We start from the raw sequence: 25825 nt of genomic DNA on the forward strand, positions 1-25825 counted from the left end.
GTGTCAGCCATCTTTCTCAATAACCTTTAGGTAATTTAAGCCAGATTATTTTCCTTCTTTGTGCTTTAGTTCCTAACCTAATAGTGTTGGATAATTTTAATGATTTGTCAGAGAAATGGTGAGGGCTGAATGGGTAATACTAAGTATTCTGAATTACTGCTTTATCAGTTGCTGCTCTTAGTCTCCAATTCTTCATACATCTACCTGCTTCCTCATGTTTTTCTTTCATTTTTTCAGTGTAGAGGTCAATAGTGTGAGATTTTGGATTTGAATCCTGACTCTAGGACTTCCTAATGTGACAAATCTCTCCATTCTATGGAGACTTCCTCTATAATGTAGGAATAATAAATGGCATGAACTTCATATGGTTCTCATAAAGGTTAAATGACAAGGTACGCAAAATGCTGTGCACAGGATCTGGGGTATAGCAAGCAGTGCTCAACACATATTAGATGTTAACTTACTACTCACATTTCACAGGCCTAATGAAAATGACATTCTAAATTTTACAAAAAATGTGTCCATAATCCCATCATTCCTCAGAGAAAATACACTGAAAAGATGATTGCTCTTTTCTTATTTGTAGTTTGTCAAATACACACTTATCATAACTGTAGTCATAGTGTGCATTCAGTCTGCACTTTGGTTGTTTAATTTACATAAGCATTTCAGCTTTCTATATTTAAGTGACTAAATCAGTGATCACCCATCAGAGAGACTATACTCCACATCAATTTTTTCTCATTTTGTGGTATTTAGATTAATTATTGTATTAATCCAATTAAATTCATTTAATTAAATGATCTCATTAATGCATTTATTTGGCAATTTTAAACGGAAAGTACCTAACTCCTAACTGAATATATCTGATTAGGATGAATTTAATTTAAAAATAAAAAAATAGATAATGCACCTTTACAATAAGGGGCAGGTTGGCTCCAGGTTCCCTCATGTGTGCAAAGAAGAAGTTCATCTCCTACCAACAGGTAGCCTTGGTCACAGCTGTACAGGACTGACATTCCAGGAGAAAAGCGAGCTACATCTCCACCAGTATGATTCCCATTGGGGATCTTAAATGGAGGTTGACATCCTAAGAAAGCTTAGATACCAAGAAAAAACATTTTTTTAAAAAAATTTAGCACAGAGCAACATATAGCCAACAGTACCTATGGGTGATAGCGATATAGACAGAAGGCAGGAACAAGCCAATTAATTGGTATCTAGAAATGTTCATTGCACGAAACCAAGCAGCACTGGACAGAGATTGGCATTGCCTACATATATTGTATATGATCTGAAGAAAAATGTCAAAAGTAATATAATGACACATCAATGGTTGCAGCTCACAACTGTAATTGATCAACCAATTGTATTCTTTTCTTTTCCCTTTGAATAGCAGAAAGGCAGTAGTCTAAGGGTCACCCCCTCAAATGCCTACAGGACTCAGGAAATGAAGTCGTGAGATCTGACAAATGAGAGCGCTCTTCTAAAAATGACAGCCACAGCACAATTCAAGCAACTGGTGCCTTGCAGGAAAGCAAAGGGGCCCTAACTGAATCACAGGTTCACCATCTATCTTGGGTTGTGCACAAGGGGTTTCACTTAAAATGAGACTACTGTGCTGGCCAAAGAAAACCAGTTCTGATGAGCTAAATTCAGTTACTGAGTCACCAACTGGCAGCCTCTGGTGTAGATAGTCAGAAATAGGAATAAAACTGCCAAATGATAACTAAAATGACAAGGACAATTCAGTGGGTTTGAAGGCCAACTTCACTCTTTGGGACACCCAAAGTTCTCTTTATCCTGATATTAAGCCTTAATAGCACTTATTAGGCAATATTACTGCCAACATTTGCCCCTGCCCAAAAAGGTAGGTGTATTTTTCTTATTCTAAATTAATAAAAATAATAAATTTTGGAGACACCATCAATTTGGAAGTGAAACATTATTCTTTCATGTTCTTTTTTTCAACACACTTCAAAGGAAAGGGAATAAGAAAATCAGGTAAGAAGATAAAGCAGGTATTTTATAAAACAATGTAATTGCCTTAGCTTTTATGCTTTTCCTTAGGCAGACTGGCAAGAGCAGTTTGAAAAACCTTTCTCTTTATTCTGTGCAACACCCCAGGGCTTATTCCTTACAATGTCTTACCTGTTTTAATACAAGTTGGTATACCTGGCACCCATTGGTTATTGGTGTGGCACCTAATCGAGTGACTGCCATTCATGATAAAGCCGGGGTTGCAGACAACATACACTGTGTCATTGTGGGAATACGAAGAATGAGTTTTATTTAACTTGTGTCCATTTTTGACTTCTGGGTTGGGGCAGTGGGTCACAGGAGGAGGTTTCAAGCACTGTGGAGGCAGTCCACTCCAAGATGCGCGTCCTTCAGCATCACTTATGCATCGTATGCTCTTCTGTCCCAGAAGAGAGAATCCTTGGTCACATTCGTAAGAGACTTCAGTTCCATATAGAAAGTGTTCAGCCATCACACCTGTGTGCCTCCCATTGTGAATCACTGCTGGGGGTGGACACTGAATAACTGTACAAGAGAGTAAGGAAATTCTACTTCAGTTACTACACCAAAGTAGACAGTCTTCATTCAGGAATAAATGACACTATGCAACGTATGTATTGCACATAACTATAAAATTATTTAGATTTACCAACTGAATTATTCCTGTTATTCACTGTAATTATTTTCCTATTTTCAAGCTTATTCCATTCCTTATTCTTTTTTTCAGTTATAGTTGACACTCAATATTATTTTATATTAGTTTCAGATGTACAGTGTAACCACTATGAATTATCTTTTCTTTAGAACAGCTTTATTAATATTACTGATTATGAGTAGTACAGATTCATTCCAAAATATTTAAAAATACAGTAAAGTAATAAGAAAGAAATGCAACTATATTATCATGAACTAGAGACACAGGCTATATTTGTCTTTTTTAATCTTCAGCAAATATATGGCCAATCCATGGTTCCTACTAGACAACTTTGTTTCCCAATGACAGTGCTGACCAAACACTGAAAGATTTTTCTTGTCTTGTGTACAGTGAGCTAGAACACACAGACTGTAAAGGTAGCTATAGACTAGTTCATCAGTGGCCTGTCTTCTCTAACCCCCTACTACCCCAGTGACAACTTTAATTTCTATCTTACCTTTACAGAGTGGAATCCTTTGGAACCAAACACCATTCTCAGGATCCTCACACTTCCGATAAGCATGTCCAGTCAACTGGTACCTAGAGAGAGGTTATAATGCATTTCCTCTTCCCGTTACCACGTCTCTGCAACCTAGCCTCCTCAAGCCACAAATACAGAGGACTTACAAGCTCTGGCAGAGAGGAGTTAAAACCCTTGGTCTCCAAGTAAGAAAACTACTTTAGACCTAGACTTGCTCACAGCAAAGCCGTTGCCATGTCAAGAAAGAACTGAAAAGTCAGAGATGCTACTTAGACCTTTGGAACCTCACATTGTGTGTGAGTGTGACAACAAGGAACCCCTAAAAGGTGTCACCAACGCAAGCTGAGGGTAGAATTAATGCACAGAATAAAATGGAGACCCTTTCTCAGAATGGATCATCTCACACTCACCCATCCTGACAGGATGTATTAACCAGGATCACATGCGAACCAGCTGGAGGCTCTTGAACATTTTCTCCCACAGGTTGACATGGTGCTTCTAGAGGAGCAAAGTCACAATTACTTATACACGTCTGATATCAAAGAGAAAGACAACTCTTGGACTAAAAGTACCTTCACACCGAGGGGCAGAAGGACTCCAGTTTCCTGAAGGCACACAGTGAATGGATTTGTTTCCCACAAGCAAGTAGCCAGGGTCACAGGTGTAGTCTACAGTCATCCCAGAGACAAAGAAGACCCTATTTCCACCTGTATGCCGACCATGGTGGAGCCCAGAGGGTGGCTGGCAGCCTGAAGAGAAAACTCCCCACATAAATACCAACGGAAGAGGAATTCATACTCAGGAACATTAAGGATACACAGTTTGACAACAGACAATCTTACAATTTTAAGCCAAAGATCATAAAGCTCTAATTCATTCCTGAAGGCTTTCTGCTCTTTGGAAAGAACTAGGCATCCTCTCATTATCTATGCTGAATACATTCCAGACACAAGAGGCATTAACACAAAGAACGCATACATCACACATAGAATGTTCTACTACAGAATGAGAGAAATAGGACAGTAACCTGTGCCCTCTTGACTTCTTGCATGACTCTAGTTTGGGGTGGGAGATAAGGAGAAACAAGTAAATACCTCATTTTTCCCCCCGTTGGGTTTTTACCTTTTTCACAGACTGGTATTTCAGGATCCCAGGTGTTATTGGCTTTGCAACGAATCTGACTGCTGCCCTTCAAAGTAAATCCATTATTACATTTGAATGTCACACTGTCATTGTAGAAATATGGGGCGTCTTTGTCAGATATCTGGTATCCATTTGCGACGTGGACACGTGAGCACTGAACAGCAGGGAGGGAAAGTTTACAGAGAGGAGCAGGGCCACTCCAGATGCCCCTCTCCTGATTGTTGCTTGTACAACGGATGGTGCTCTCCCCAATGAGGTTGAATGTTACTCCTCTCTCGGGCCCGGGGTTACATGTGTAAGTGACTGTGGTTCCATATAGAACGTCTTCTGAGGAGCTCCCTGTGTGTGTCCCATTGATGATAACAGGGGGTGGTGGGCAGGTGATTTCTGGAGAGATGAGAAGTTACTGTAGAATTCTGTTCCAGTATTGACACCAAAGAAGAGAAATGAAGCTAGTAATGAACCTGTGGTTATTACATTTCCTGGACGATATGGTCAAGTTTTGATGATACAAGTTATTTCATAACATATGTAACATTCAACTCAAACAGGTTTCATAATGGAAATCTTTGTTAGAAGTGAACATGCAATGTCAATGTCATATTGTGTGGCAGTAAAGTCCAGTAGTAAATTATTAATTGAAAAATCATCTCTTTTAATAACCAATAGGTGAATAAAAGGCACAGCGAAATAGAATTAAGCTTCTCTGCGTACCATCTTTGTCCTAGGATGATATAATACTTTGGCCAAGAATGTTTATTGTTGATTGAGCACCTACTTTTTGACAGGCAATTTTCTCATGTATAAAGTAGGGATAGTACCATTTAATTATAACAGCTTTGAAGTCTGCATTCTTATGCTGACTTTACAGATGAGGGACTAGAGGTTCAGAGAAGTTACATAAATTGCCCAAGATCATATTAAGCAATAGATACAGGATATGAGATAATATCCCACACAAATCTCCTTTTTCTCCACTAACCTACTTATACCCAAATTGAGCATGGTAGATTACATACTCACCACTTTCATCAATCTTATATTTCTAAATCACAAAAGAGAACCAATCATTAAACACATTTAAATTAAGTGATTGTTATGTTTGGAAGTAGAAAGAGGTGACAGTAGAAAGACAGCAAAACTGTGCAACCTTAACTGTTGACAAAGTTAATAGAATAAAATAGTCTCATTCCAATAACATGGCCTAAAATAGAAATCTCCCAATAAAAGCATAGCGCTCACATTATTTCAGGTTCTCTGTTATTTTTGCTACTCACCTTTACAAAGACGAATCTCCACAAACCAAGGAATCGCACCTTGACACTGCTGATAAACACTCTCACCTAATCGGTACCTAGAGACAGAGTCACGTCATTTTGACAGCTGGGGATGACTAAGCTAAGCAAGAGCTAGTGGCTCAAAAGCAGACTCACCGCTTTCAGGACAAGAAGCAATAGGAACAAAATGTAGCCCGCAGCAGCACCATCCATCCATTGCATAGGCATAGTTCCCATGCATGGAAAAATAGCACGATCAACACTTCCGTGAACACGCGACAGGGAAGGGTCTTTGAGATAAACTCTTACACAGAGCCTGCAGTGTGCACTGAAAAGACAGCCCTAGTTCAGGTGTAGCCAACACTCACCCTTCATCGCAAGAAGAGTTAACATCCAGTCTAATAAATTGATCCCGGGGTTTTTCATACAGATGTTTTCCTATGGGTTTACATTCTGCCACTAAGAAAAGAGACTAGGATGAGAAATCAACTCAAGGCAATCTCAAAACCACAGAACACGTACATTCAAAGCCTGGCACCTTTGCATTTGGGGGCAGTGGGTGTCCACACCCCCTCAGGGGTACAATGTAAAGATTCTTCTCCCACTAGCACATAGCCAACGTCACAGCTATATTTTACGGATGTTCCAGGGTCAAAGCGGATCCTGTGCCTATCTTCCTTTCGCCCATTGAGGATTTTAGGAGGAGCTTGGCACTCTAAAAGAAAGGGAGACAATTTTTCTTATAGAACATCAAAAGGAAGAAACAGGCCAAAGAAATGGTTGTTAAAGCTACAATTTCACTCTGGTGGCAGTTACAATGGTACAGAAAGCATCCTGCAGCCCAGCTTAGGGTAGTTTAAAGCAGTGGTTCTCCATCTTTTTCTCCATTCATCACTTCGACTGCTGCAGATTTTATTCAGTTCCCACTTGGTGCTGTAACCCTTCACATGTGGCTTCCTTTCTTAAGGAATCGCCTTGTATGCTTTCAATGGGAGATTCTGATATAGCCATGCAGTGGGGGCTTTGCTGACTTCCCTTTTAAGAAATCTCATTTAGGACAAACAAGCATTTATTTTCTTCCTAAAGAAGTGGGCAACTTAGTGGTCTTTAGTACTTCCCCCCCCACACACGGATACTCCCACAAAATGACACAATGCTGGGGGCAGTGTCAAGAAAGCCTACATAATTTATATTCACTATGCATGTTTAGTAGAATTGAGGGAACTAGAACCTGGGAAAGACCCAGCTCAAGTCCATAACCTCTTCCTCTCACTCTTCGAAAAGATGAACCAGTAGCTTTCTTTCTGAGTATTGGAACACCTACCCTTCTCACAGACGGGTGCGGATGGCTCCCATGTGCCTTGGGCGTTACATCGGATTCCCTTGCTGCCCTTCAAGGTGAAGCCACTCAAGCAAGCAAATACCACAGTGTCATTATAGGAATATTGATCTTTCTGCCCAGATGATATTTGGCCTCTTAGGATCTGGGGAGGTTGACACTGAATCGCAGGAACAGAAAGTTCGCAGCGTGGGGCAGGGCCACTCCACATCCCAGTCTTCTGACTATCGCTGGTACAACGGATGGTGTTCTCCCCAATCAGGTTGAAGTTCACTCCCTTCTCTGGGTCCGGGTCACAAGTGTAAGTGACTGTGCTTCCATATCGAACATTCATTGAAGGGTGGCCTGTATGACTTCCGTTGAGAATGGGAGGAGGTGGCAGGCAAAGAATTTCTAGAGAAATTACAGAGAGCAAGGACAAGATTTTTGCTGTGCTGTAAACAAAGAATGCCTCAGTCATTGCCTGATACCACTCTCACCTCCTGGGTTGAGGGACAGTGATATTTGAATCTGTCATGAATCAGTTAAGGCAGGTATAGCATTAGAATTCCAACAGTATGATTTGAAGTTTAATCCCTGAATACATCTACTCTGCTGATCCTTGCTTTTGGTTTACTGAATATACATTCTCCTTTATGTTCACGGCCTGGTTGGCAAGTCTACTTCGATTTCAGAGGAAAAAAAGCCCAGGAACACTGTTTTGGTTGAGTAAGCAGAGAATAAAGTGGTAACTGAAGGATCTCCAGTGAAGAATATATCCCTTAAAGATGTCCAGGAGAGATGTTTGCGCTATACGCCTCTGTACAGTAATGACTGCACCAACAGCTCTTAGTTAAGCTGAGAATGCAGTGTCCTGTTGAGCCTCTGACAAAGAACTCATTGCAAACCACAACTCCCCTAACCTACCTTCACAAACAGGCATCTTGGTCCATAAAGCATCTTGTCCAGCAATTACACACCTACTGGAAGGTTGGCCTTGTAATCGATACCTGGAGATAGAGGGTGGTCAGTCAGAACTATCAGGCAGTTGGTTTGGGGGAACATTAACCTCTACTTAAAGTCCATGACAAATTCACTTAATTCATGTGCAGCAACTACTTTTATTAGCATCATCTCTCAGCCTCTCCCCAGGGGGTCCATAGATCCTCACAGAGGAGCATTCAGAGGTCACACCATGCATATATAATCCAAATGAAGTAAATCACATAGATCCTTTAGACACTCACCCTTCGTTACAGGAAAAGTTCACAGTTTCACCAACTCGAAGACTTGGAGGCCCCTTCATCTGCCCATTGAGAAGTGGTCCTGGAGGTTTACACCGTGCCTCTAAGGAAACAAGCCAAAGGTGTGCAAAGCATTGCAATAACCTAATAGGCCAATTACTTAAAATTGATTTTAAATTTTGGTTACCTTTACATGTGGGAATGATGGCACTCCAGTCTCCTGACGACAAACAGCTAATGGTCTTTTCTCCAACAAGCAAATAGCCAGGTTCACAGCTATAAGTCACAGAAAATCCAGGGACAAAGGAGCCAACGTTCTTTCCTGTGTGATGTCCATTGGGGATCATGGGAAGTGGTGGACACTCCAGAGGGAAATCTTTACACGTTAGAAAAAAGGCGATCAGATGATACATCTTACACAATCTAGATTTTGACTTAGTAAATGGATCCAAATAAATGTCACATGATCCATGGAACCAGTCATCATTGATTTCCAACTCAGCCTTTTAAAGATCAAACAGTTATGGTTTATTTATATACATTTTATATCACAAGTAGCACATTATTTTCCATTTTTGTTATACTTTATGATTTGCCTGTGAAAATTTTCCATTACTCAAAAAATGTCTATTCTACCTTCTCATCCTACCCTTAAATCTATTGTCCACTCCAAAAGTACCATGTTATTATTTAGCGAGTCATCTTGCTAGATATTAGTGACATGGCTTTATGGGATCCTATATGTGACACACACACACACACACACACACACACACACAGAGACACACAGATAAAGGGTGTGTACCCGTGTACTAAATACATCTTACTCTATGCCTTCCTTTCTTTGCTGAATAATCTATGATATCTTTCTGGGTCAATACATATAGTTCTACCTAAATCTTTATAAAGGCTTAATTATTTTCTATAATCACCTCATTTTGTGACTCTCTTCAGATAGTCCTTACATCCAAGATTATATATCTATCTATAAATAGATAGAATCATATTTTTCTAATAATAGATTTTCAACTCATTAATCAATTTAGAATCGATCAATACTGTTCTTCACTAAGAAAATTAAGGGCTAATTTTGATGGCGTAATTTTTGTCAACTATGCCAGTCCCTGTAATGATATGATTGAAATTCAGATTTAGATTTCAGCAGCAACATAAGCAAACCAAATAAAAAGAAATGAAGAACTTACAGTAGTCCCTATTTTTAAAGTCGTGTGATCAGAAATGTTATGCTTAGGAGATGACTTGGGAAAATAGTGGATTTCTTCAGAAAGTGTTCACAGACACCACAGACAACAGGGTATCATTTCTATCAGACTGTATTAACAGCTACTTATAGATGAGTTTTAAATCCACCGGGTGTATTTTTGCTAATAGATTTCACATTGTTCTAATTTTAACATTGACCCTGATATGTAGTTTAAAACCACCCAATTTGCATAGCACCAACCAACTCTGGCCCCCATCCTTGTGAGGTTTAACCATTTAGCTATTAGGTATGTTCAGTTTCCTATTCCCATTATACTTTGAAATGCTTTGCTCTATTGGTGTTTGTTAAATGAACATTTATATCCCCCATGACTAAAAAAAAACCCAGGAAATCATAATTTTCACACTTCCCCTTGCTTCCTCCCTTGCCCTCACCATTCACACATCCACACTTTTCTTCCTTCAGAATGATACAGAACTTGATCTGCACAGAAATGCAAGGCTCCAACCTCCCAACTCAGTTTTATCTTGGTTCTTACTCACCACTCTCACAGGTTGGTAATGGCGTCGGCCCCCACGTTTTGTTTGCTTGGCACCAAACGGACTTGTTTCCTTTCATGGTGAAGTTGGTATGACAGGTAAATGTCACAGAATCACCATGTCTGTATGGTGGCTTAGCTCTTTTATCTTTGTATCCCCCTGGTACTATGGGCTCAGGGCAAATGGCATTTTTGTTGTAATATTCACATATAGGAGCAGCTTTGTCCCAGATTCCATTCACTTGGTCATTACTTATACAAAAAAGATGTCTGTCTCCAATTTGGCGGAAGCCATATGAACAGGTGTACCTTACCACAGTTTTAAGAGGTATGGGGCCAGAAAAATAACCATTCCAGCCATTTTTGATAGGAGGAGGAGGGTCACAAGTAATCCCTGAAAAGTAGAAAAAGAAATATGTGGTCATGCTGATTATAACAACAAAAAGATTCAAATTTAGATTAAGCATCCAAATACAAGTCACGTCAGTTTTCAGAAACAGACTAAAATTTTTATAATTTGTTTCTTACTCATAGTCCCTGCTTATTCCCAAGCTCCTAAATTCTTACCTTTTTCTTCATTTTCAGCAAACAAATCAATAAAGGATTTATAAGCACTATCTTGACCCAATAGTGACAATGAAACAATTTATTCAATAGTTCTGAATCTAATAAATTTAAATAAGGAAACAAAAGACAAACAGCACATGAAAATAATTGTTAATGACAAGCTAATCACATGTGAGGAGGTAACGTGGATTAGTGAAACAGGGTTCAGTAGATCTGGTTTAAAATCCTCACTGTCATTCAATAGCTGTGTGACCTAAGGCAAGTCTTACCCTCCCTAAGCTCAGTTTCCTAGGTTGTCGTATAAATCAAGCTACTTCATAGGCTGTAATGAGAATCCAACGAGAGAAAACTACCTGAAAGGGGCAAGTACAAAACCTGGAACATACAAATTATTCAATACCTGTTTGAAACCCCCATCTGGGGCTACAAGTGGTGAAAGTACTTCTGTCCTGCTGCTAAAGATACTGCAGTCTCACTATAGTCATTTGTCATCCTTTTATGCTGGACCCCTTTGAAAAAGCCATAGGAAGTGATTAGAGGTTTGGAATAATAACCTCACATCCTTTATTTACTTGATCGCATGTACATGAAGGATATTAATTGTTTATAGCTGTGTTGGTATATGCACATCTTTCCTGAATGAGTCTCAGAGTAAAGGGAAAATTGCCAACCTCCAGAACTTCCAGTTGATTTCCACTTAGCTCCAAGAGGGCTCATCAGTAGAGGAAATGGCATACAGAAGGCATGGCCAAACTGTTTCAGCACATCAGTGCTACTCAGTTTCAGTAGGGGTAATTTTATCTTACTACAAATACAATACAATACAATACAACATGTAGTCAACTGAATAAAATTAGTTTGAGTCTGCATTCTAGAACATACAGAAGAGTACACATATGGATAAGATGTTATAATTGACAAATGCAAGAGAGCACACCAAAAATCAAGAGGCATGATCCATACTTAACTATTTTTGCTTTCTACTCACTTTCACAGACAGGAATCTTATTATTCCAGAGCACTCTCATTCCCTCTGCGACACATTGACTAGAAGATTTGCCGTTTAACCGGTACCTTAAATAATAAGGGGCAGCAAATGTCACCAGAACAAACCAATTCTCACTTGCATGGAATTAATCACTTCTCTCAAATATACGGCATTAATGAGCTCTATTTTTAAACATTTCTGGCTTAAGAACAAAGTCCAAGAATATGAATTATCTCAGTTATGTGATGACTTCAGACCAGGTAATAGCACAGTGAAAAGAAAATCCTAATGATTATATTCTTTAAAAAAAAATTCTCCTTTTTCTCTTTGGCATCCAAATGTCAAGATTCTCTTGACCATTTAGAAGGAAAAAGCTCAGTTCCTAATGAAGAAATATCAAAGACCCAGTCCCCTAATCTCACTGCAAAGAGCCCATCTTACTGAACCCCCATCATCTATTCATTTGCCATAACAGGAGCCTTAACTTCTGACACCAAACTTTGTTTTTCCAAATGATGACTGGCCAATTCCCAGCTTTGGCTGGCCATGCACCATACATAGACTTGGATAAAACCAATAGGATTTGCTTAATCAGAGAATTCTTAGTAATAAAGGTAAAGAAAAAGAGGGGGGAAATCAGAGAGAGGAAAATAATTTGCTATCTTTAGAGATTACATTTTGCAATGCTTAGTTATGACTCACAGGTCTCAATTCTGGGCCTGTCACCTCACACTCACCCCTCATCACAAATAAATGAAACCTCTGCCCCAAGCTGGAGACTAGGAGGAGCCACCATACGGCCGTTGAGAAGTTCGTTTGCAATGGCATCACATGATTTCACTAGGAAAAAAGAGACAAAGCTAGCCTGTGAAGAGTCAGGAAACAGCTGAGTTTCCTTAAGATGGAATAAAGTGTTAGGCACCTTCACATTTGGGTGCTCTATGGCTCCAGGTTCCCAAGGATGTACACTGCATAGAGTCAGCTCCAATGAGAGTGTAGCCAGGCTCACAGCTGTAGGACACTTCCTGTCCAGTTGAAAAGAATTCTTTATCCATTTTGTTATAATTACCATGGTGGATATGTGGAGGTGGGAGACACCCTGAGAAAAGAGCAGGACCAGAGGCCTTTTATTTCCGAAATAAGAACTTTCTTCTGTACAACCTAAGCCAACATGGTGTTGGCAGGTGTGGGATGAAGGTGAACCTAAGCCAACATGGTGTTGGCAGGTGTGGGATCACATCATCTCTCCCAAGTGTAAAGCAGACAGTCCTTTGATGAGGTGGAGTGGGGCTAACGTGCATTACTTTTTTTAGATGTGATAAACCATGCAACTATCTGTTTCCCTATCTTGATCTGTGCTAGAAAACATTACATCCATTCATCATTTTCTACTTCATTTAACTAAATGATCTCAGATGTCCTCTATAATATTGTAGCCAAGGGAATCAAACTTTTGTAATGCATTTTTTACCATAAAAAATCTATGTCTTTTTCCTGCTTCCCAACTCAGGTTAATGAAGATACTGAGCCTTGAGGAAGGGGCTCCCAATGTTGCCAAGTTTTTGTAAGTCAGAAATTTCTCAATAAGAGTAGGGGAGAAAGAGAGACAAGGGGAAGAGACTCAACCTTAACTCGCCTTATTCCATAAAGTCTACATTTTTCAGTATAAAAATGTAGAATGTTTATAGTATTTTGGATCAAATTCTGACATCAGCCAATTTCCTCCACTGGCATGGCCAATAGGATTGAGAGTTTATATTGTTCTCATTTAACTAAAACCTAATCAGATGTATGTTTTGGAAAAATCTCTGATCACTGGCTCTGATACTATCCTTTCATTTGTTATTTTTTGTAGCGTCTTCTCATTTTCCTCCATTAATGTAGAGCTAGCACTGTCCCAGCATATGGTAAATCTCCTACCTCTTCAACATTTAGATATTAGTTTTAAAGTTTACTTTCAAAGTCTTTAACCAGGATACCCAACCACGTATACGATCTTTCTCCTCCTCTTCTCATAGCCATCATGTATCTCTTCCTCCAAAAGTCTCATTTTATTTCTAGGTCCCCAAATTTTCAGCCCAACTCACCCTTGAAGCACTTCGGCAGTGGAGGATTCCATGTACTGTTTGGTTGGCACCATACTATATTGTTTCCTTTCATGGTAAAGCCAGGCTTACACTTGAACATCACAGTATCATTTAAAGAAAAATAATGTTTAAATCCAGATTCCATAATTCCATTTTCAACTTCTGGAATTGGGCATTTGACTAGATTAATGCACTGAGGGGAAGGGCTGCTCCAGATGCCAACTCGATTGTCTTTGCTGGTACAGTATATTGACTTCTCACCCACGAGGTCATACAGCTTTTTCCCATTGGGTCCAGTGTGGCACTGATAAGTCACCACCATTCCATAGTAAAAGTCGCTACTGCTGCTGTGAAAGTACCCATTGATGATGGGTGGGGGTGACTCACAAGGTATAGCTTTTTGAGGGTTAGGCAGGAAAAGAGAGAAGACATTTAAATGTTATAACTTCTGGGAATTTTGTCTTCAGTCTTTCAAACCAAACTCTAATTCAGTCTACCATTAACCCATATTGTTGAAATAGTGTATCTTTATCTCTAAGATGGCTCTAGATAGGAAGTAGCAAGGTAGAAAGGTACATGAAACTTCTCTGATGAAAACTCAAAAAAATATGATCTGGTTACTAGTTCCCATCCCCAGAATATAAATAAACTGTTGTAGGAGGCACCTAGGGTGACCTACATTTTGCGCGGAATGAAGTTGGCAAAGTGCAATCTCATGGCATATTTTAGATTTAAGCACTATTCACTATGAAATAACTTATCATCAAAGGAGAGTAATCAAAGGAAAGTGTGGTGGGATTGCGGGGAGGGGAGTGGATTAGAAGAAGAATATACAAACCACAGCTCTGTGCCCAGAACTTCCCAAACCAAGTGTAACCTTCCTGAGTTACTCATTTTGATGTGTAGATGTGGGGAGTTGCATGTCCACATTTGTGCTTCTGAAAGATAATTTGTGCAGTAGGAGATGTGTATAGAAGATGTGCTGGGCCAGTGGAGACCAGAGTCAGAAAGGTGAATTAGAAGGGGCTAAGAGGAATTATATAGGGTGCAATAAAGAGATCGTTTTACTCACATTCACAAAAAGGCATGTCCTTATCCCAGATTACAGTGTTGCCTGAGATAATACATGTAGCAGATGAGTCACCAATGAGTCGGTATCTAAAGACAAAGAGATGAGTGATCATCTCCCAGCTAGATGTACATTTTAGGAATTCTTAGTTTTTTGTCCACTGAAAGAATGGCAAGGAATGGAATATCATGTATTATGCGTAGTGGTAATAGACTAAAGAATCATAAAAAATTCAACAGTCTAAACCCAAATTAAATTGGCTCTCCTGGAGATATAAAATTGGAAGAAGAGTACCCCAAGCTTCTTTCTCTTCTAGGAATCCTCTCTAGTTCGTAATCTCTAGAGCAATTCAGGAAGGTGATTCTCGTTTGCTTATCTATTTTTAAGGATAAGTGGAAATTAGTCAGATCTCTTTTGGAAGAGTAGGTTCTTGTTGAAACTATTATTCTAATACCCATGTACATGGGAGATGTTTCCTGCCAACTCACCCTTCATCACAAGAATATGTAACTGTTGACCCAAACACGACACCTGAGGGCATGAGGACAGAGCCATGGAGGAGTTCTCCAGGACTCACACATGATTTACCTACAAGGAAAAACAAACAAAACGGGATTTGGGATTGGGATTTGGGGTAACGTTTGTGTTTTATATTAAACCCCAAGTTAACTGGACAACTGGACTTGTTGACTATCCTATTTATGCTTATTCAAAAAAATTTTCGACATTTACAAAACTTCTATCTTCCAAAGGATCAGTCAACTCCATAACAGTATTTGTTTAAAGTTTATAGTCTATATTTCTGAGTGTGCATGCAAACATTTGTGGTCATCCATAATTTATAATCTCTATTTCCCCTTTTTATATTTTGTTATTTGAGGACAGCATCTATAAAGTGGCTTAAAAAAATAAAGTCACTGTCATCATTTCCTTTCTACAACTCATTCTTTACCCCCTGACCGTCATTCAATTAGTCACCAAATTTCAGTGACTGAATTCCAGAAATCTCTCTCCAGACCAACTACTTTACCACTGCTGTACTCTCTCATTGGATCATTAACAAAACTCACCTTCCTAACTCTGGTCCCCATTCACCCTGTACATCTTCTGTGCACATCTACCACTGCACTGCACACATTATCTTTCAGAAGCACAAATGTGGACGTGCAACTCCCCCATTTAAAAACATATGACTTTCCATTGTTGATTGGGGAAATAAATGCATGGCCTGTCACAAGTAAGCTTCAAACCACTAAATCAACTACCATTCCTCACCATGTACCTTAGCCTCCAACCACACTGAATTTTTCTTTTTCCAAAGACATCGTGTTCTTTCTTACCTCTATGCTTGTGCCTATGCTGTTTCCTTTGCCTGTAATGCCTCGATTTCCCTAATTCTCCTAGATAGCATTTATTACTTACTTCTCTATGATCTCATAGAACTTTATTGCTATGAATAAATGAAAGTATATCATAGTACAGTATTTGTTTAAAAGTTAGTTTTTACAATTAATATAGGAGTTCCTCAAAGGAAGGGACCAGCAGGTTTTTATGGTTCTTCCCAGCCCCGTCATTTAGCCTAAAGCTTCATACCTAGTAGTTACTCAACAATATCTCTTGAGTTAAATAGGGTAGAAATAAAGTGAAACTAATATTCTTTGTATACTAACTTCTAACCTCACTCTAACACGGTACAGAGAGCATAGAGCAAGGTCATAGAGATTATAGAAAACCAGGGCTGGCCAGCTGTGATGATTTAACCTCTGATGATTTAACCTCAATACCCAATGCCCTTAGGAGTAAAAGAAAACATGGAGGACCCAGGAAATCCTCCCCCTCCCCGCCTAATTTGAGATGAGTTACTAATTCGCTGGTCTTTTTCTTGAAAAATAACAGGTTAGCCCATAGAGATACATTAATAGACCCAAAGATGCCTTTACTACAGATTACTCACGTTTACAGTATTCCTTAGCATCTGACCACTTCGAGGTCTCTAGGCACATGGTAAAGAATGACTTCTTGCTATACCCAGGAAGGCATTCATATTCCCAAGATGTCCCAACAGCAAACTCAGACTGATCACTCTGAATTTTAGGCTTAGCAAAATCATACACTGGCAGGAGCTTACACTGACCTAGAGACAAAGACCACAGGAATATCAAAAGTAAGAGAGGCTAAAACTTGTACTCTGCTTCTGTTTTGCCATCAATTACCATGTAACTTGCAGTATGGGTGCATATACAGAGAAATAAGCCCAGAAGTTCAGATCCTTTAGGATAGATTTCAGAGGAAGAGCTGGAAAAAATCATTTTTCATCAAAGTCCATAAAGACCCTGGAGTTGTTCCATCTTCTTACAACCTCATAAATAAAAAGTAAAACCTTATAAAAACTTTTCTGGATGCCACAGGAAACTAAAGTATATCAGGGACCTTATAAGCTCAGCACGTGTATGATCTAAAATTACTTTAATGAATTAATATTACTATCTTAGTCATTAAAGTTTTAGACTATAGCAATAAGAAAATATGCTTATTTATTATTCTTCGTTATTGTATTCCATTAACCTAGTAGTGTAATATGCCTCCTGAGAGAACTTAGTAAATACGTTCTGATGGGTACTAGATAAAATGAACTAATTATTTAAAGACAGTTCCCAGTGACTTCAAATAATAATAATATTATTCTTATTAATAATGAAACAAATCTTATCCTAGGAGATGGATAAGAAACTGTAACACCCAGATACTTGAAGATATACCCAGGAAAGTCATTTTTCTAGGTAGAAAAGAGAGCTCAAGTTTTAACTCCAGAATGGCAATGTATGTGAATATCAAATTTATAAATCTTTTTTTCACATAAGTATGAAACAGGAACAGGTGAAAGTCAAAGAACTCACATGGTCTAACTGACACAGGTAAATACAGAGCTCCCAAGGTTGTAGCCAGATCCAGCCTTTCTGTCACCCAACACAGCTGTTGGAGAAGTCATATAGACTGGCTCTAAGAATAGCCATCATGGTTTGGGACCCAGATCTCATTATAGATACCCTACTTCTTACCTAAACTCCTTTGATTTCCTCCATTAATTCCTAGAAATGTCTCCAAGTGCATACCTGTTCAGAACAGCAAGACTGTATAGGGAGAGTTAGGGTTTGACTTCAGTGAAGACCAATTCATGACGCTGATATTCCTTGTGCCAATTCACCTTAAGCAAGGGATTTAACCTGCAAATATCCAGTGTGAATAAAGACAATGCTAAATGATTCTCCAGAAGCCGGAAAACCACTTTAAATACTCAAGAATTAATCAGCAGCAGTGGACTAAGATGGAACCAAGATCTTGAAGCAGCAAAAGCAGGAAGGTACTTTGTAATATGACCTTCTGAGCTGAAAGGAAGTGAAAAATCACACTTTTTGGATGAGAAATAATGGGAAATTCTTTTTTTTTTTAAATAATGGGAAATTCTAATCCCCAATAAGGAGACTTGGGGCCTCCCTCTTCTTTGAGGGATGCTAGCTGTAATTAGGATTCAAATTGCTAAAATCCCAAATCACAAGATGGAATTTCCAGCAATCATGTTCTCTGCCATATCAAAAAAGGGAAGGTTAATGAATGAATCATTAAATAATATGAAATTTCTTAAGTGTTACTGCATCCTCTTCACATCTTTCTAAGATCAGGACTAAAAATCCAGAGTAGATCATGACTAGGCCTAAAATAGAAGACAGAGGCAAGATATGTACATATAGATCCCCCAAACCCTGTTAAAAACTAACTAGGCCAAGCAGCTTTTAGAGAACAGTCACATTTAGCTCTTCATTTAGCTTTACCTTGAATGAATGAAGAACAAATATATAGTATAATAAAAATAAAACTGAAAGTTAGGTCAGAAAGCAGTTAGGAGGAGAAATTATTATTAAGAATGAGAACTGTTATAATCAAATGCCTTAACACTGTGATTCCTGGCCATTTGATCATTTTTGAATGACGGTCATGTGTATTAACCAAGGTACTGTCTTAAGCACAGAAGATGCATCAGTGAGCATTAGAGACAAGGTTCCCACCCTCATGAAATTTATATTTCAAGAGACGGAGATAGATCATAAATAAATACCAATAAATAAATAGATGGTATGTAAAGGACATAAATAGTGATGTGTCAAATGTGATACACCAGAAGGAAGAGGGGACAAGATGGCGTACCACTTCCTTATGACGGGTAAGGAAGACTTTTGAAGAGGAGACATTGAATTTTGATGGAAGGATAAGAAGGAGCCAGCCAGTCAAAGCACTGGACAAAAGCATTTTAGGCAGAGGCCTAACATCAGATACGTTTCGCTATGCTTTAAGGAAAGATAGAAGGCAAATGTGTGTGGAATGCAGTGGTCAAAACAGAGTGGGATGACCTCAAGTTAAGAAAGCTCAACAGTCAGGTAGCTGCGTATTATCCTGAGTGGAAGTCATTGGAAGGTTCAAGCAGGAGAATCACACAGCTGACTTACTTTTTAAAAAGAACAGTCTGGCAACTGGGTGGAGAATGGACTGGAATTTTAGTTTCAGAAGCAGAGAATGCAGTCTAGAGGCTACTGTAGTAGTTCAGACACACACAAAAATGAGGCTTGGGCCACCACAGTGGACAGTGAGAAGTGGTTGAATTTGGAATATATTTTAGAAGTACAACTGGCTTTTTGTTACATTAGATGTGGGGCTGAGGAGATGGGAGGATTCAGTAACTGCTTCTAGGCTTTTGACTGGAGCGACTTGGTAGATGGGAACACCAAGTGCTAAGAAGAGAAAACCTGGGAAAGGAACAGTTTTTTGTTTTTGGGGTGTGTGTGTGTGTGTTGTACGGTGTTGTAGGAACAGGATTCGTTCCACTTTAGACTTGGTATCTTTAACACACTTACTGGGCCTCCAGATGGAGATGCCAGGTAAAGCAGTTGGATGTACAAATTGGCCACTCAGGAGATAGGTCAGGACTATAGATAATAAATATGAGGAATACATATAAGTAATACAAGTATTTAAAGCCATGAGGCTGGGCGAGATCTCTTAGGAAGGAGGCATTGAGGAAAACAGAATAGGCTCAATGTTGAGCCCCCAAACTCTCTAATATTTCGAGACAGGGCAAAAGGGACTTAGAGCAAACAGACAGGTACAGAAAAAAATAGATGATAAGAGTGTCCTGTCTTGGAAAATGAGAAAAACTGTTTCAAGAAGGTGGAAGTATTCAGCTTTTGCTGAAAGACTGAGAAAGATAAAGACAGAAAAGTGATCATTGTATTTGCCAGCATGAAGGTCAGTAGTGAGGATAGGGAGGAAAGAAGCCTGTCAGGCAGGAGTGAGTTAAGAAGATAAAGAAATGTGATGAGAAATAGTTGATGAGAAGTTTTGCTGAGAAGAGGATGAGAAGGACAGAAAAATGCAGTCCACTGGGTCTTGAGAAGTCCTCTTTCCCTAATGAAGGATCTTCTGGGGCACATTTTATCGGGATGATCTAACAAGTGATATAAATGCAGTGATGCAAGATGGAATATCTCCAGAAGTAAAGTCCTTGCATATGCAAGAGGGGATGGAATGTGATCAAGAATACAAAAAGAGGAGTTGACTTTTGTCATCAGAAAGGATACTTTTTCCATTGTTACAGGAGGAAAAGAAGATTCTTATTGAACTCCTAGTTGTATGCTTATGCCAGGATTCATTAGGCAATGAGACAGATGAAAGTCTTGCTCCCCTGGAACTTATATTCCAGTGAGGGATCAAACACAAACAAGTAAATAAACAAGAAGGTTTTGTATGATGATAGGTGCTCTTCGGAAAATAAAACATGGTTATGTGATAGAGGGTGACCTCAGGTCCAACTGCTTCAGATAAGAGAGAAGAGCCAAGTTAGAGTCGAGACCTGAATTTCCAAAAGGAGACAAGCAACGGATGAGCTGTAGGAAGAGCATTTCAACAGAGGGAACACCTGGTGCAAAGACTCAACAAATGTGAGCGTGTTCAATGACAAGAAAGCCAGTGGGGCTGCAGCAGAGGGAATGAGGGTGAGGAGGACAGAGAATTTCAGAGAGGCAGAGGCCTGTAGTCAAGGATAAGCGGCACGGATTTTGTTTTCGTCTCAATGTGATGGGAAGCCCTTTAGTACATTTTAAGCTGGAGACAGAAAGGATCTGATCTTCGGTGGAAGTAGATGATTAGAAAACAAGAAAATTCCTATTGGATGATTTTGGCAAGAGCAGAATTTAACAGTGCAGGAAATTTGAATCACTTTATACAAATAGACAAGAGGAAGAAGTGGGGAAATACTCTAAGTTGGAAATTTGCTTCCCATATGACTATGCTCATAGCAGTATGCTCTATAGACACATGCTTCAGAATCTTCCAGAATGCTTGTCAAACTTCAGCTTCCTGGGCCACAGCCCAAACCTATGAATCTCTGGAGGGTGAGGTGGGAACCTGCACTTAAAAAGGCACCTGAAGAGTTTCTTAAACTTACTCAAGGGCAGGTACTAGCCAAGAGCCATGGGACAGTCTGTGGAGGGTATACAGTAGGAGCAAAATTCAGGAGGGGTCATGGGCAAAATATGAGCAAAGAACCATGGAATGACAGTCAGGAGAGATGATGGACAGTACATTCATGATAGGAAGCAATGGGGAATTGGAGGGCCATGCTTAGGTGAGATCTGATTACAAAGGGCTCGAAAAGCTGAAGACATTTGATTTTTTTTTTTTTTTTTTTTTTTTTAAAAAAACCCCACAGGTAATAGGAAGCCCTTTAAATTTTTTAGAGCAAGGGAGTGAAGTAATGAAAAAAATAGTTTTAAAATTTTGGCTTTCACCATTGGAAAGGGTAAAGACTGGTGTCGAGTGACCTGTGGGAGAGGAGGCTGTTACACAGGTGATCATAACGCTTAGGTGTAAAATATTGGTGTGAGAATGAGGATACAAACAGAAGCACATTAGCTATAACAGTTGGCAAATAGGTAGAGCTGGTCTTTCATGTGTCTACCGTTAAGTGACCTAGAGGCTGGCCCTGCCCTGGTACCAGGAGGGGATGCTCTGGCATACTTGGAGGGGATGATGAATTGGCAGGGCTGGTGAAGAATTTGATTTTCAACTGATGATAGCCTCTCTGAAATTGAGAAATAGGAATTCAAGGCCTATGAGAAGTCAGGTCTGGAATTATGCGATGCAGAGGTGTTAGAGAAAGTTGCAAATGTGCATTTGTTCAAAAGGAGTTAATACATAGGAGAGAGAGAAAGATGAAGGTAATGGTTTAGGGAAATGTCCGATTAAGGGTCAGGAGAAAGTTCAGTGTCAGGAAGCAGACAAAATAAGTTGTAAAAGAACCAATGTATGCAGTTTCCCTTAATCAGCTGGGGGTGGTTGAGCTTAAATGCTGGCTCCATAAAATCAAGCCCCTTCAGTCGGTCTTATTACTGACACGTAGTATTAACAACTAACATCTAACTCTCGTTTGCCAATTACATCTGCCATTCAGGGCAGCTCAGTAGGGTGGTAGGGAAGTTTATCACTAGCTTCATTTCACAAATGACTTGCCAAAAGTCACCCAGTTATTGAGGTCTGCATACAGCAACTTCTTAATGAACTAGGAATTCACTGTACCCTGGAAGTAATTAGAAAGTTATACCCATCTTAATACCAGGAGACGCTAATCATAGCAAATTACAATATTTCTTTAAAATTACCCCAATTTTGAGAAAAATGAGTTATAATAAACATCGAATGAGACCTTCTGAAGCCCTCACCATTACAGATGGTAAATGACACGAAGACAACTGTAATTTTAATTCACTTCTTAACTTTTCTAAATAACTCCAGGAGTTGGTCATTTAGGATCTCTTTTCCATGAGATATAAATCTCCCGCCAGGGAGTCAGACATTATTCTTAATCAGGGAAGACAGCGGGACGCTCTGCTGCTCTTACTGGCCAGGAACGACTTCAGAGGATGCAGAACTCCCGCGCCTAAGGGAACTTGCTGCAGACTTTCTGCACATCATGGGTAGGTTTTGGTTGCGTGCCCATCATTAGCACGGGCAGACCTCTGGGGGCGAGAGTGAGGAGCACCTGGTGAGACCCAGGGGCGGAGAGCCCAGAAAGGACAGACCTAGCACGCCACCTGCCACACCGGGTAGGTCACACAGTGCCCCTCTGTGGTACAGCCTCCAGCTCTTGGTGGTCCCAGCCCCGGGAGGCGCAAGTCAGGGCATTCCAGACCGAGAGATCCCGGGGTTTCCCCCAAAGCAAGCGGGAGGAAGGCAAGCATCCGACACTGCCCCCACCTTCTCGCTTTTGACTGCGCTTTGTATCGCGGCACAGAGGCCATCCCTGCCCCACACGCGTCCCTACCGCCCTGCTCCCCCTGCTAGCTCACCGAGCACCCCTGGCGTGACGATAGCCAAGAAAACCCAGAGCAGGCTGGCGGTGCCCATGCCACAGCGGCAGCCCCACGGCGGTGCGCGTTCCGAGACCCGCGAGCCTCCGGCAGCTCCGGTAGGGCAGGGCTGGAGTAAGAGGCGGCGGCGAGCGCTGGGAGGTGGGCCCTTAAATAGTGGCTGGCACCACGTGCTAGCTTTGCGCGCACACCTTCAGGCCGTCTGGGGGCGGGACGCCCACGCGTGAAAGGGCGGCCCAGGCGGCGAAGGTGAGGTAGGCAGAAAAGACTCTGATCCAGTCGTTGGCTCAAACTCTAGCCCTCAGTGCAGTGGCTTTCCAACTTTTGACCATGCAACTCGGTGCATCCATTTGTGCCTCTCTGGAGAACTGAAACAAGTTTCACGGAATAGTAATCACCCTTACTATTCTACAATGAACTAGTCTGTCCTCTCCTCCCCTCCTCTCCCGTCCCCTCCCCTCCCCTCTCCTGTCCTCTTCCTTGGATCCACTAAATTCATTTCAAAAGCTATTAATGATTCCAACCCTCAGCTTGAAAGAACAGTTCACTTAGAAAGGAAACTTATGAACAGCAACAACTTCTGTTATTATGTCCTTTATATTTTGAAATAATTTCTATGGAAAAGTGGCAAAAATAGTACAAATAATTTATATATAAAATTATGTATATATAACTTTATATATATAATTATATATATATATATATATAATCTCCAAATGTTAACATTTCACTGTTTTATCATTCTCTGTCTCTCTCACTTTGGGTGAATATATATATGGTATATATATATATCTATATAGGGAGAGAGAGAGATACATACATATAATTATGTAATTATATAATTGTTACTTTAGAACTGTTTAATTATTTTGTGGGTATTTTCTAAAAACAAGAACATTGTCTTCCATAACTACAGTGCAGTGAGCAAAAACAGGAACTTAATATCGATATAATACTATTATCTAAATGACAGACTGTACTCAAATTTCTCCAATCGTCTCAGTAATCTTCATTATAGCAAATACACACACACATACACACACACACTTTTTTTTTGCCTAGTCCAGGATGATTCTAAGATCACATATTGCATTTGAGGTGTCTTTTTTTCTCAGTTAATCTGAAAAAGGTCTTCAGTTTTGTTGTTGTTGTTTGTTTGTTTTGGTCTCTCATGATCTTAATACGTTTGAAGAGAACACAGCAATTATTTTGGTACAATGATGTTTAAATTGGTTATCTATTGCATAGTGACAAATTATTCTAAACTTACTGATTTAAAGCAAGATAAACATTTATTGCTTCACAGTTTCTGTGTCAGGAATTCAAGAGCAACTTAGCTAGGTGGTTCTGGCTTGAGATCTCTCACGAGGTCGCAGTCAAGAAATCAGCCAGAACTGCAGTCACTCTAAGGCTTGGCTGGGACTGGAGGGTCCATGTCTAAGATGACGCACTCACCTGGCTGTTAGCTAGAGGCATCATATCCGCACCATGTGGACCTCATCATAGGACTATTTGAGTGTCCTTGTGACATTGTAGCTTGGTTCTGGTTCTTCTCCCAGAGCAAGAGAGAAAGGCAGAAGCCATGATGTCTTTTATAATCTATCCTCAGAAGTCACACTGTGTAATTCCCACATTATCCTATTGGATACTACGATGGTTAATTTTATGTGTCAATGTGACTGGGCTATAGGGTGCTCAGATATATAGTCAAACATTATTCTGAGTCTTTCAATAAAGATGTTTATGGATGAGATTAACATTTTTTGTAGTGGTAACTGATATATTTTTTTCAGTCTTTCCATTTTGTTTTTTCCCAGTTTTGTTGAGATATAATTGACATATAATATTGTATTAGTTTATGCAACATATTGATTTGATGTATGTATACATTGTGAAATGATCATCGTAGTAAGGTTAGTTAACTACCATCACCTACACAGTGATAATTTTTTTCTTAAGATCTATTCTCTTAGTAACTTTCAAATGTACGGTATAGTATTGTTAACTATAGTCACCATGCTATATATTACAGCTCCAAAACTTACTTACCTTGTAACAGGAAGTTTTGCCTTTTGACCACCTTCACCATTTTCTCCACTCCCTGCCCTCCACCTCTGGCATCCACCAACCTGCTCTCTGTTTCTATGAGTTTGGTTTTGTTAGATTCCATATATAAGTGAGATCATACAGTGTTTCACGGTCTGACTTGTTTCACTTAGCATAACGCTCTCAGTGTCTGTCTATGTTGTCACAAATGGCAAGATTTTATTCTTTTTAATAGCCAAATAATATTCCATTGTGTGTGTGTGTGTACGTGTATGTGTATCATAATTTCTTTATGCATTTATCCATCTCTTTGAGATAGTGATTTCTTTTCCTTTGGACATATACCCAGAAGTGGAATTGCTGGATTATATGATAGCTCTATTTTTATTTTTTTATTTGTTTCTTGTGGTTGACGTTTGCATACTAACATTTTTCAATTTTGAAAAACTTTCCATATTTTATCTACATTTTGAAGTGAATGTATATCTCCTGCAGACAGAATATAGTTCTTGTTTTTCGTGCATTCAGAAAACATGTGTATGTTGTTTGGACTGTTTAATCTAGTAAACATTTATTGTTATGTTTCATGTATTTGGATTTATGTCTTCAATTTTTATTTCTTTTTATTCTATTTTTAATTTTTCGGAGGAATTGCCATGCTGATTTCCATAGTGGCTGCTCCAATTTACATTCCCAACAGTAGACTACAAGG

General features: G+C 39.6%; 1 protein-coding gene across 9 annotated transcripts in view; it reads right to left on the reverse strand.

The window, feature by feature from the left end:
• The window catches only part of LOC109458629 (complement receptor type 2), a 144728-nt gene extending 121310 nt beyond the window's left edge, over positions 1-23418 (reverse strand). Inside the window, exons 1-22 of one of the 9 annotated variants that reach the window (XM_074321974.1) lie at positions 23047-23374; positions 16605-16784; positions 15139-15238; positions 14654-14739; positions 13582-13977; positions 12417-12593; positions 12232-12334; positions 11495-11580; positions 9944-10333; positions 8364-8552; positions 8180-8279; positions 7860-7942; positions 6939-7346; positions 6153-6329; positions 5983-6073; positions 5615-5691; positions 4317-4724; positions 3767-3943; positions 3605-3692; positions 3171-3253; positions 2152-2544; positions 914-1099 (exon numbers count right to left, since the gene is read on the reverse strand). In XM_074321974.1, the coding sequence (XP_074178075.1) occupies positions 914-1099; positions 2152-2544; positions 3171-3253; positions 3605-3692; positions 3767-3943; positions 4317-4724; positions 5615-5691; positions 5983-6073; positions 6153-6329; positions 6939-7346; positions 7860-7942; positions 8180-8279; positions 8364-8552; positions 9944-10333; positions 11495-11580; positions 12232-12334; positions 12417-12593; positions 13582-13977; positions 14654-14739; positions 15139-15238; positions 16605-16784; positions 23047-23104 (4036 nt within the window). In that variant the 5' untranslated portion in view covers positions 23105-23374. Of the gene's footprint in view, positions 1-913; positions 1100-2151; positions 2545-3170; positions 3254-3604; positions 3693-3766; positions 3944-4316; positions 4725-5614; positions 5692-5982; positions 6074-6152; positions 6330-6938; positions 7347-7859; positions 7943-8179; positions 8280-8363; positions 8553-9943; positions 10334-11494; positions 11581-12231; positions 12335-12416; positions 12594-13581; positions 13978-14419; positions 14520-14653; positions 14740-15138; positions 15239-16604; positions 16785-23046 lie in introns of those variants that run through there. The other 8 variants (XM_074321975.1, XM_074321977.1, XM_074321976.1 and 5 more) reach the window with 8 other exon arrangements.
• Between the last annotated feature and the right edge of the window lie 2407 nt (positions 23419-25825).

This window comes from Rhinolophus sinicus, linkage group LG17, assembly GCF_036562045.2.
Source record: "Rhinolophus sinicus isolate RSC01 linkage group LG17, ASM3656204v1, whole genome shotgun sequence".
Taxonomy (NCBI): Eukaryota; Metazoa; Chordata; class Mammalia; order Chiroptera; family Rhinolophidae; genus Rhinolophus; species Rhinolophus sinicus.